The sequence below is a fragment of the Jaculus jaculus genome, chromosome 5 (assembly GCF_020740685.1).
Source record: "Jaculus jaculus isolate mJacJac1 chromosome 5, mJacJac1.mat.Y.cur, whole genome shotgun sequence".
Lineage (NCBI taxonomy): Eukaryota > Metazoa > Chordata > Mammalia > Rodentia > Dipodidae > Jaculus > Jaculus jaculus.
Genome location: NC_059106.1, coordinates 5,779,962 through 5,792,683, shown reverse-complemented (window position 1 = coordinate 5,792,683; position 12,722 = coordinate 5,779,962). Strand labels below are relative to the sequence as shown.

At 42.8% G+C, this 12,722-nt stretch overlaps 1 protein-coding gene across 2 annotated transcripts in view; it reads left to right on the top strand.

Moving 5' to 3' along the window:
• Iws1 (interacts with SUPT6H, CTD assembly factor 1) overlaps nucleotides 1-12,722 on the top strand; it is a 42,533-nt gene that overhangs the window by 5,230 nt on the left and 24,581 nt on the right. Inside the window, exons 3-6 of one of the 2 annotated variants that reach the window (XM_045150449.1) lie at nucleotides 2,544-3,251; nucleotides 3,330-3,693; nucleotides 7,666-7,855; nucleotides 8,356-8,413. In XM_045150449.1, the coding sequence (XP_045006384.1) occupies nucleotides 2,544-3,251; nucleotides 3,330-3,693; nucleotides 7,666-7,855; nucleotides 8,356-8,413 (1,320 nt within the window). Of the gene's footprint in view, nucleotides 1-2,543; nucleotides 3,694-7,665; nucleotides 7,856-8,355; nucleotides 8,414-12,722 lie in introns of both variants that reach the window. The other variant, XM_045150448.1, reaches the window with a different exon arrangement.

Genomic DNA, 12,722 nt, shown 5'->3' with positions numbered 1-12,722 from the left:
CAATGCTGGCATTTTTTATTTGTTTTCACCACAGCCAGAGTTATATTTAAATTCATGTAGAACTTTTATGTTTTGAGTTATACTTTTTGTTTTTTTGAGGTAGGGTCTCACTCTAGTTCAGGCTGACTTGGAATTCACTCTAGTTTCAGTGCTGGGATTAAAGTGTTTGCGACTATACTTGGCTCTCGAGTTGTACTTTTGAAAGTAGGAGGTGGAATACACCTTTTTACACAAAGAGTATGTAACACAAAAATAAAGCCAATAGTAGACATACAATTTCTGTCCTTGATGCAGCATGTGCCAACTCCAGATGCACATGCCACCTTGTGCATCTGGCTTTATGTGGATTCTGGGGAATTGAACCTGGGTCCTTTGGCTTTGCAGGAAAGCAAGTAGTAAACTGCTAAGCCATCTCTCCAGCCGTCTATTTGTACTTTTTGTTTGTTTGTTTGTTTGTTTTTTGGAGGTAGGGTCTCACTCTAGCTCAGGTTGACCTGGAATTCACTGTGTAGTCTCAGGGTGGCCTCGAACTCACAGTGATCCTCCTACCTCTGCCTCCCGAGTGCTAGGATTAAAGGAGTGCACCACCGCTGGCTCTATTTGTACTTTTTTTTTTTAAAGGCAGAATATTATTATTGAAAGTTAAAGTTCTAGATAGTGTTCTGAATGCTAAAACATTTGTTACTTGTATTTGCCATGTTGAATTTTGTGTATCCAGAGTTACTAGATATATAACTGTGACTACTTATTCCTTTCTTTTCTTTGTTTTGTTTTGAGGCACAGCCTTACTCTATAACCCAGGCTAGTCTCAAACTGACTCTGCATACTCTTTTCTCAGCCTTCTAAGAACTGATTATAGATGTGCACCGCAAGATCTGGTTATGTTGAAGCCTGATTTCTTGGCATAAGAAGTACTGTTTAAATTTTTATTTTATTATTATTATTTTTTTTTGCTAGCCAAGCATGGTGGCACATGCCTTTAATCCCAGTACTTGGGTATTAGACGTAGGAGGATTGTTGTGAGTTTGAGACCACCCTGAAATGACATAGTGAATTCCAGGTTGACCAGGGCTACAGTGAAATCCTGCCTCGAAAAAAACAGCAAAGTAATTATTTATTTACACACAGAGAGAGGGCAGAAAGAGAGAATGAATGGGTTTGCCAGGGCCTCTAGCCACTGCAAACAAAACTCCAGATGCATGCTCCACTTTGTATATCTGACTTTATGTGAGTACTGGGGAATTGAACCTGGTTGTTAGGATTTGCTGGCAAGCACCTTAACCATTGAGCCATCTCTCCAGCCCAAGAAGTACTATTTTCAGGAGAAAGTGAGCCAACAGGAAAGAGCCAAACATTGGTACTGAGTAACCTTTTTTTTTTTTTTTTTTCCTAAGGTAGGGTCCTCTGTAGCCTAGGCTGGCCTGGAGTTCACTATATGCAATTTCAGGGTGGTCTTGAACTCATGGCAATCCTACCTCTGCCTCCCAAGTGCTGGGATTAAAGCTGTGTGCCACCATACTCGGCTTTTTTAAAAGCAGCATTTCTCTCTAGCTCAGGCTTGCCTGGTACTCGCAGCGATCCTCCTATCCCATCCTCAAGGGTGCTAGGATTAAAGACATGCAGCACCACTCCTGCTGTATTTATTTATTTAAGAATGACAGGGCCTCATGTATTCAAGGCTAGCCTTAAAGTGTATGTGACTGAGAAAGACCTTGAATATCTGTCTGGTCTTCCTGCCTCTACTTCCTGACTGCTAGGATTACAGACATATCCTGCCATATATTTCTTTGGAAAATATATTTTTGGCAACTTGATTTATATGAAATTAGGCTTTGTTGTTTTTAAAATCTAGTTTTAATATTTTTATTATTTGAGAGAGAACACCAGAGCCTCCTGCCACTGCAGGCAGAATCCAGACACATGTGCCACATTGTGTGTCTGGCTTTACGTGGCTACTGGGGTCTCAGACCTGGGCTAGCAGGCTTTGCAAGAGTGCCTTAACCATTGAGCCACCTTCCAGCCCCCGAATCTAGATTTTTTTTTTAATTTTTTATTTATTTATTTGAGAGCGACAGACACAGAGAGAAAGACAGATAGAGGGAGAGAGAGAGAATGGGCGCGCCAGGGCTTCCAGCCTCTGCAAACGAACTCCAGACGCGTGCGCCCCCTTGTGCATCTGGCTAACGTGGGACCTGGAGAGCCGAGCCTCGAACCGGGGTCCTTAGGCTTCACAGGCAAGCGCTTAACCGCTAAGCCATCTCTCCAGCCCCCGAATCTAGATTTTTAAAAATAATATCCCTTACATAATAATCTGGGGTTATGCTTTATCGATCTGGCTATATTTATCCTCTTTGGGGCCAAATTATGGTAAGCCACTTTGCAGATTGTCCTTAATTTAAAGTGGGATGTTTCTGTGTAGTTATGGGATGAAAATTTTATGTTAAGTATATACATGTTCCTACCTTTAAAGAATTGTTGAGACATTTAAGATTTTACTATGAATTTTTGTTTGCACTTTGCTAATTTTTCCCTCGTGTTTTCAGAATGAAGCAAGTGATCAAGAAGATGGCTTGACCAAAAGACAGCATGTGTCAGACTCTGAGAATGATGAGCCCTCAAATCTTAATGCTAGTGACTCTGAAAGTGAGGAGCTTCACAGGCCAAAGGACAGTGACTCTGAGTCTGAGGGTCCTGTAGAGCCTCCTGCAAGCGATTCTGAAACTGAGGATGTCAATCAGCAAGGGAGTGACTCTGAGAGTGAGGAGACCAGGAAGCTACCTGGAAGTGACTCTGAGAATGAGGAGCTTCTTAATGGACATGCAAGTGACTCTGAAAATGAGGAGGCTAGAAAGCAGGCTGCAAGTGACTCTGAGGTAGAAGAGCTCCCGAAGAGTCCTGCCAGTGACTCAGAAACAGAGGATGTTCTAAAACCTCAAGCGAGTGAGTCTGAGAGTGAGGAGCCCTCAAGACCCCAGGCTAGTGATTCAGAGAATGAGGAGCCTCCAAAACCTCACATGAGCGATTCAGAAAGTGAGGAGCTTCCAAAACCTCGTATCAGTGACTCGGAAAGTGAGGATCCGCCAAGGCACCAGGCCAGTGACTCGGAAAACGAGGAGCTCCCCAAACCCCAAGTCAGTGATTCAGAGGGTGAGGACCCACCAAGGCACCAGGCTAGTGACTCAGAAAACGAGGAGCTCCCCAAACCCCGTGTCAGTGACTCTGAGAGTGAGGCACCACCAACACACCACCAGGCCAGTGATTCTGAAAATGAGGAGCTCCCAAAACCTCGAGTCAGTGACTCAGAAAGTGAGGGCCCCCAAAGACACCAGGCCAGTGATTCTGAAAATGAGGAGCTCCCCAGGCCGCGTGTCAGTGACTCGGAGAGTGAGGAGCCTCAGAAAGGACCTGCTAGTGATTCGGAAGCCGAGGACGTCTCCGGACCCAAAGAGAAACCCGAGACAGATGACAGCGATGCGGAGAACAAGGGGGAGGACTCCGAGATGCAGAATGACAGCTTTCACTCAGAGAGCCATGCCGACAGGAAAAGGATCCACAGCTCCGACAGTGAGGAGGAGGAAGCCAAGAGGCAAAAGGTGGACAGTGATGAAGAAGAAGGCAAAGAGGGCGATAAGGAGAAAGTAGCAAAGCGGAAGGCTGCTGTGCTTTCTGACAGCGAGGATGAAGAGAAAGCACGTAAGGGGTTGTGGGGCTGAAGCTTGTGCCTGTTAGGTCTGAAATACTGTCTCTCTTTGTATCCTGTCATTCAACTTGACATGCTCAAACACAGCTAAGACACTCACTTCCCTTGGTTATTGGCTACATTTCCTTTGAGTTGTAACAGCACATATTTCTGGCTCCTTGAAATGAGTGAGACCAAGAGTTAATTGCCAATTAAAATGCCTACATTTTTCTCTCTGATAGCGGGCAGTGGTTTCAGACATGCTTACATGCAGACCCCGGGGTGTGTCCACTTAGCTGGGGCTCTGTCCGCCGAGTCACTAGAACCCGTCAGTAGTGGAGCTTGCACAGGCACCTCATTTGTTGCCATTGTGTGTCCGCATACGGGAAGGATTGGGGTTTCTGTTGAGAGACTCCACATCTCTGCAGAGTTTTGCAGTCTTTGCCACCTCAGACCCTGTTTTTTAGGTAATTTCTTTTCTTTTTTTTTTTTTTTTTACTTAATACATTTTCATGCAGTGTATCTTTCTTGGGAAAGTCATGTTCTCATGTAGCTTGACAGTTGTTATAAGTGATGGGAAAGAGCACTGTACACACTGCCACATTATCGAGCTCATTGTTCTTCATCTGAAACTTTTTTTTTCCAAAATTTAATTTCCTTGCTGAATTTTTCTTAACATTTGCTGCTGTTTTTTCATCCATATTTCTGATTTTTTAATCCATTTTCTTGTCTTGCTGACTGTCCTCTGTGGGATTTGCATTAACTCATATGTTTATATGATGTCCTCTTTCAAGTCATTGATCATTTTACCAGAAACCTTTTGAAATCTTCATCTGGTACTTTGTTGATTTTAATGCCTTTGAGTTCAGTAGTTGAGGTCTCTTGGAGGAATCATGTTGCCTTGATCTTTAATGTGTCTTGTTTTTCTGTATTGTGAATTGTGATTCTGTTGGTTTGAATGTCTCTTGTGGACAGGAGGGGAGTCTTAGTGAGCAACCTGCTCCTGAAGGCTTAATCCCCAGTACCACTCAGCAAAGAGCAGATGAACTGCTATCGCAGCAGCATCAAGACATACAAGGTATAGACAGACATTTAAAACCTCTTTTAACCCACTAATGCATAGTCAGTAATCATAGAGATGAAAATGGCAGAACTGCTATACAATGTGTTAGAAATTATTAGTTAAAAATTATTTAGGCCTAACGCCAGGCCTGGTGGCACACACCTTTAATCCCAGCTACTCAGGAGGCAGAGGTAGGAGGATCATCATGAGTTCAAGGATACCCTGAGACTACATATTGAATTCCAGGTCAGCCTGAGCTAGAGTGAGACCATACCATAAAATAAAATAAAATTATTTTAGGCTAAGTGTGGAAATAGTAGATAAATGAGATAAAAAGAGACCATGGAAGGCCGGGCGTGGTGGCGCACGTCTTTAATCCCAGCACTCGGGAGGCAGAGGCAGGAGGATTGCCAAGTGTTCGAGGCCACCCTGAGACTCCATAGTGAATTCCAGCTCAGCCTGGGCTAGAGTGAGACCCTACCTCGAAAAACCAAAAAAAAAAAAAAAAAAAAAAAAAAAAAAAAAAAAAGAGACCATGGAAATAGAGTAAAAGGGAAAAGCAAGATTAAATAAATGAAGGAGAGAGAAGGTAGGAAAAAGAAAAGAATGTTATGGAGGAGTAAGAAAGCAGAAATAAATGAAAAGAAAACAGATTGTCCAAGTGAAAAATTCAAAACTAAAACTTAGATATAAGAAGGGGACTAAAAACAAATCAAATTATTTTAAAGAAAGAAAAAGCTAGGGATAAGAAGATGGTTCATTTGGTAAAGTACTCACCTTATGAGCAGTCAGACCTCAACTTGGTCCCCATTACCCATGTAAAAGTGCTAGCAGTGGTGGGATCCCTGGGGCTTGCTGGACTCCAGGCCAGTGAAAGACCCTATCTCAAAAAGAAGTGGATGGGATGTCTAAGGAGACACTCGAGGTTGTCTTGGCTTCTGTATGTATGAGTATGTAAATACAAAATAAAAGCCAATAAGCTAAAGTCAAAATACTAATAGATGTAAAGGGGGAAGGAGGAAAGAAACACTGGTTGCAAATAAGGACATGGAAAAGGGAAAATACTGCCCAAGAAATGAACCGAGATGATTGTATGAAGGGGAATAACCAAAAAAAAAAAAAAAAAAAAAAAACCAAGCTGGGCTTTTAATCCAGCGTTCTGAAGGCTGAGATAGGAGGATCACAGTGACTTTGAGGCCACCGTGAGATTACGTAGTGAATTCCAGGTCAGTCTGGGCTAGAGTGAAACCCCATCCCAAAATGCACACATACAGCCTGCTAAATGGAGGAAAAGAATCATGTTGGGGGAGAAGAAGATGAGGTGTTAGGTGTTACAATAGCTGCTGCTTTCATGGTCTGTGAAAACTGGAGATTGTTAATGAAACGCATGAAGTAGGTAGGGGAAGGTCGGTTGATCTGGACTTTTTAATGATATGCATGAAGTAGGTAGGAGGGTCGGACTCTGGCCTTTCCTTTGGTTGTACTTTCTCGGGTGTGTTTTGGGTAAGTCTCTTATGTCTTCCAGAGTTGTCACAGTGACTTCTTTTTCTGTGTGCATGGGGCCTCTGCTGGCCACTGTTACTTTGTACTCTGTGAACCAGGCAGATTCTTTCAGTGGCTCAGATCATATACCCCGGGGTAGGGCTGATGGTTTTACTGGAGGGGTATCTTCTGGGTGGGTTGGGAGTAAGGAAAGCAACCACAACACTGAGATCTGTCCTTGCAAATTATTTTACATCTTTTTCCTGAATATGCTGTATTTGTGTATCCATAGGGATAAATTGGCCTAAATAATTTTTAATCTAATTTGTCCTTGCCTTTTTACTTTTAAGGCCTACACCCTCCTGGAGAGATGTTGGTGTAGTTATCATGTACATACCTGGAACTTTCAAGTTCCTAGACATATAGGTGGCTTTAGAATTTGGCCTGTCTGGTGACCTTAGGCTCAGAGCTATCAAACTGCAACTCCAAGGTGATTCTCGTGGATGAGGGCTGGTCCCAATTAGCGAGGGTGGGCTGGCTGTCTCCTCATGCTTTTTACAACCTGAGCCACCTCCTGCCACCTGGGCCTTTTGGCCCATCATTGTCTGTCCCTCCTGATCTCCAGAAGTGCTTCTCTGGCTCTTTCCTCACCCAGGAACTATGGAAAGTCAAATGTGGCTTCTTGACCTGTGATGTTCTTCTCAGGCCCCACTGGCTCAGGTTCTGATCTAGGCTCACTTTCAAGATGGCACCCAGTCTGTAGTGATAAAATGAGATTTCTCTATCTCACCAACCTTTAACTACTGAGCCATCTCTCCTGCTCTAGTCTGCCATCTTACCCAGAAGTCTGATATTGCCACATTATCAAGAAAGATAAGACAGTTCTTCAAACTGGCCACAAACAACTAAAGAACATGGAAAATATTCCTCCAGAGGAATGTGCAGTTCTTACTCGAATACTATAGAGCATGTGGAGGCTGCTGGCTCTCATCAGACTGACCTAGTCTTCTCTATTCCCTGAGAAGAAAAGCTGCTGAGACTCACTTGAAGTTGATTTCTCCATCACAGCTGCTTTTTCCCAAGTAAAACAGCAGATAATTTTTAAGCTTTTTCTGAATGTGCCTGTTGGTGGGGATGGAATCCAGATGTATGCTAGGTAAAATGTTCTACCACTGAGCTACACTGCAGGCCAATTTTTTGTGTTGGTTCATTCTTTCTCTCTCCCTTCCTTCCTTCCTTCCTTCCTTCCTTCCTTCCTTCCTTCCTTCCTTCCTTCCTTCCTTCCTTCCTTCCTTCCTTCCTTCCTTCCTTCCTTCCTGTGTTTAAAGGGAAACCCTTTGAACTTTTTTTTCCTCGTGCTGACATTTCAAGGTACCAGTTACCATTAGTAACACAATAGCCTTGACAAAATAAGATGAATGATGCTTTTCCTTCTCCACAGCGGCAAAGAAGAGTCGTGTGGTCTCTGATGCTGATGACTCTGACAGTGACGTTGTGTCAGACAAATCAAGCAAGAGAGAGAAGCCTGTGGCATCGGACAGTGAGGAAGAAGTGGGGAAAGAAGTATCTGCTAAGAAAAGTGAAGAAAAGGATCTGTTTGGAAGTGATAGTGAATCGGGCAATGAAGAAGAGTAAGTGGCAGTATAATGTGAGTTCTCAAGGGTTCTAACAGGTTTTTTAAAATATGCCTTAAGATTTCAGAGTGAGGTGCAGTGCCTCACATGCTGTATTGCATGCTGAGCATATAGGATTTTAGTTGTGAACTATTTGCTATATACACTACAATGGATGCGTTTTTTAGAGTGTGTTAAATGAAGGTGGCAAGGAGGATGTATGATTCCATGTCCATGAAGCTTAAGAACAGGCAAATCTAATGCATGTTGTTGGGAATCAGTGGCAGTTATCTCTAGGACCTTGATGTTGGAGGACTGACTGGGAAGGGCTCTACGAGAACTTTTGGGGAATGGAATTGTTCATCTCGATTTTAGATAAGCGTGTACATTTGTTAAAGCCCATGCAACTGGGTACTTAAGATGAGTATATAAGTTACACTCTAGTTTTAAAATACCTCTTCAAACAAGAATAAAACAAAAACAAGAATAAAACAAAAGTTTGTTTGTTTCTACTATAGAAATCTTATTGCAGACATATTTGGAGAATCTGGTGATGAAGAGGAAGAAGAATTTACAGTAAGTATTAGATGGGATTGTCTTATTTTTGACTATGTTTTATTTTAGTTTTTTGAGGTAGGGTCTCTAGTCTAGGCTGACCTGGAATTCACTATGTAGTCTCAGGGTGGCCTTGAACTCATGGCGATCCTCCTACCTCCTAAATACTGGAATTAAAGTGTGCACCGCCAAACCCAGTCTTGTTTTATTTTTTGTAACAGCAGTTTTTAAATAGCCATGATTCCAATTTATCCCTGTGGATACACAAATATAGCATATTCAGGAAAAAGATGTAAAATAAAAAAGATTCAGAAAGTGAAATACATAAAGGCATAAAAGGGCAATAACAATTGAATTGATGTAGTGAGGAGCACATTGAGACAGTGAGCGGTGTGCTGAAGGGTAGAGACGTAATAGTTACAGAGCTTCTCACTATAGCCGTGGAAATGTAGGCAACTTAGACTTTTCTGCTGTGGGCAACTAGAAAAGCTTTTAAGAATCTGTTCATCAGGGCTGGAGAGATGGCTTAGTGGTTAAGTGCTTGCCTGTGAAGCCTAAGGACCCCAGTTTGAGGCTCAATTCCCCAGGACCCACGTTAGCCAGATGCACAAGGGGGCACATGCATCTGGAGTTCATTTGCAGTGGCTGGAGGCCCTGGCGTGCCCATTCTCTCTCTCTCTCTTTCTCTGCCTCTTTCACTCTGTCGCTCTCAAATAAATAAATAAAAAACAAAAAAAAATTAAAAAATATTTAAAAGAAAAGAATCTGTTCATCATCTGAAGAGCAAAGTAGCAAGGAATAACTAACCAGAAGGCAGAGCCCTAAGCCTGAAGAGAGAAACTTAGCACTTTTTTAGCAAATTGGCATGTATTCGGTATGCATAGTCCTGGGAATCAAGATATTTTCATGCAAGTATATATTGTACCTCAAGCACATTTCCCCTGAGTCCTCCTATCAGCATGAAATGCTTCTTACTTGCTTGTTTGTGGCAGGGTGACCCAGGCTGACCTTGAATTCATGGGCCCCTTCCTACTTCAGCCTCTCTCAACTGCTGACATTATAGATGTGAGCCACCACTCTGGGCTTAGGGGCTGCTCTTTTTGCTCTGATCAAGAGAGCCTCAAGGCCTAAGGTCAAAATTTAAAGTTCAGTTCCTACTGAGTTTAGGGGGTCCTACAAAGAGTGTGGCCTGCCTGGATTAAGACTTTAAAGACCAGTGCCACAGAATCGAGAGTGAACTGGAAGAAGAGCCTGTGCTTAAGTTCTAGGCAGACTTTTGCGTCATCTAGCATCTTTAGTCTTAGAAGTCAGTGTGGTTCACCTTAATGTATACAGTGTGATAGGTAAAATGGAACAATAATAGCCAAAGACCATAGACTAGCCCTGGGCGCTTTTGACCTAGGAAGTTTAAACAGTACCTTAAGACACAGGCAGGTAAGATTTTTGTTCAGAGCAAATATAAATTTTAAAGGACAAGAAGGTCAGACAGAAGCAAATAGAAATGTCAAAAGTATAAAACTTATAGCAACTAAAGTTAAAAATACAATGGATTGAGCTGGAGAGATGGCTTATCAGTTAAGACATTTGCCTGAAAAGCCAAAGACCTAGGTTCAATTCCCCAGGATCCACGTAAGCCAGATGCACAAGGTGTCACATGCATCTGGAATTTATTTACAGCAACTAAGTGCCCATTCTGTCTCTCTGTCTGCCTCTTTCTCTCTTGAATAAATAAAAATTTGTAAAAGATTCTAATAAAAGCTTGTTCCTTAGCTGGGCATGGTGGTCACGCCTTTAATCCCAGCTTTTGGGAGGTATTGGTAGGAGGATTGCCATGTGTTCAAGACCACTCTGAGAATACATAGTTCCAGGTCAGCCTGGACTAGAGTGAAACCCCACCTCAAAAAAAAAAAAAGCTTTTCCTTTAAGAAAAAATGGGTAAGTTTAACCACAAATTAGACATTTGTAAAGATAATTAGTGAACAAGGAGGCAAGTTAAAAGAACATGTTTGGCTGGGCATGGTGACACATGTATTTAATCCCAGCACTTGAGAGGCAGAGGTAGGAGGATCACAGATTTTGAGGCCACTCTGAAACATAGTGAATTCCAATTCAGCCTGGACTAGAGCAAGACTACCTCAAAAAAATTAAAAAGAAGCCAGGTGTGGTGGTGCACGCCTTTAATCCCAGCACTCGGAGGCAGAGGTAGGAGGATTGCCATGAGTTCAAGGCCACTCTGAGATGACAGAGTTAATTCCAGGTCAGCCTGGACAAGAGTGAGACCCTACCTTGAAAAACCAAAAAAAAAAAAAAAAAAAGAAGGAAATGTCTGGACAAAGCATTGAGAGATTATGCAGAACGTGAAAGACAATCCAGATTGCACATGTGAAAGCATGATTGAATTGGTTTACCACAGGAGAGAGCCATGCGTGCATAGCCGAAGTGGTACATAAAGGGATAGGTTATACAAGTCCTATAAACTATCAAACAGGGTTAATGATAAATCATGTATCTAAATTTGTTGTAATAAGATACAACACCTTTAATCCCAGCACTCGGGGGGCAGAGGTAGGAGGATCGCCGTGAGTTCAAGGCCACCCTGAGATGACAGAGTTAATACCAGGCCAGCCTGGACCAGAGTGAGACCCTACCTCAACAACAACAACAAAAAAAGATACAACAAATCAAAGAAAGTTCCAGGGGGAAATACATACATTTTAAAACGCAACAATGTGGGCAGGGGAGATGGCTCAGTGCTTAAAGGTACTTGCTTGCAAAGCTTGCTAATGTAGGTTCAGTTCCACATACAGCCAGGTGCAAACAGTGGCACCTAGTCTGGAGTTTGCTTGCAGTTGTGGTATGCTCTAGCTAGAGCACATACATATACACATATAAATAAAAACATTTTTAAATTTTTTTTTGGTTTATTTTTTTTTATTTATTTGAGAGTCACAGACACACAGAAAGAGACCGGGGGCGGGGAGGGGGGGAGATTGGGCGCACCAGGGCTCCAGCCACTGCAAATGAACTTGCGCCCCCTTGTGCATCTGGCTGACATGGGTCCTCAGGAATTGAGCCTCGAACCAGGGTCCTTAGGCTTCACAGGCAAGTGCTTAACCGCTAAGCCATCTCTCCAGCCCAAAAACTTTTTTTTTAAGTGAGCTGAGGGTATAGCTCAGAGGTAGAGAGTCTTTGCCTAGCATGCATGAGGCCCTAGATTCAATCCCTATCAGTACCACAAAAAGGAGGAGTGGGCTGGAGAGATGGCTTAGTGGTTAAGACACCTGCCTGTGAAGCCTAAGAATGTATGTTTGAATCTGCAGGTCCCACATACCCAGACACAAAAGTTACACAAGCATATAATGTTGCACATGTGCCCAAGGGGACATAGGCATCTGGAGTTCGTTCACAGTAGCTGAGAGGCCCTGGTGTGCCCATATTTATTCTCTCTTTCTCTCAAAAATCAAAATAAAGGGCTGGGAAAATGGCTTAGTGGTTAAGGCATTTGCCTGCAAAGCCAAAGGACCCAGCTTCAATTCCCCAGGACCCACATAAGCCAGATTTCAAGGGAGACATGCACCTGGAGTTCGTTTGCTGTAGCTAGAGGCCTTGCCATGCCCATTCTCTCTCTGTATGTCTGTCTCTCTCTCTAGACTGTGCTTGCAAATAAATAAAATTTTAAAAAAATCAAAATAAAGATAAAAAACCACATAACCTAAAAGTCATGGGTGCTGCTTCATCTAAAAAAAAAGTAAGAATACCGGACTTTGGATAACTGAGCCATGTTCCAGTACACCTACAGGAGGCAGAAAGAAGAGAATATGCTAGAAGTTCATGGGCCAGGTGGCCTGGAAAATTCAGCAGTGAACAATGAGCTATCTTAGGTCAGAGCAGAGGAAAGGCAAAGACCTGAACCTGAAGTTATCACCTGACCTCTGCATACCTGGTATGATGTGAGTACCTACACACACACGCCCAGCAAAAACAAAGTTGGGAAGTATGGAACAGCAACCCTGCCACTGACGAATATGCTGCCATTTGTATAAAGTGCGCACACAGTGTCGAGTATTTCTTCTGGAAAGAAACTAAACTCCCAAAGCTTTTTTTTTTTTTTAATTGTTTTTAAATTTATTTGAGAGAGACAGAATGAGTATGGGTATGCCAGGGCCTCTTGCCCCTGCCAGTGAACTCCAGACATATGCACCATCTGGCTTCACATGAGTAACTAGGGAATTGAACCCTTGCCATTAGGCCCTACGTGCACGCACCTTTAACCACTGAGCCATCTCTTCAGCCCTCCCAAAGCTTTTGCTACATCTCTTTTGATACTTAG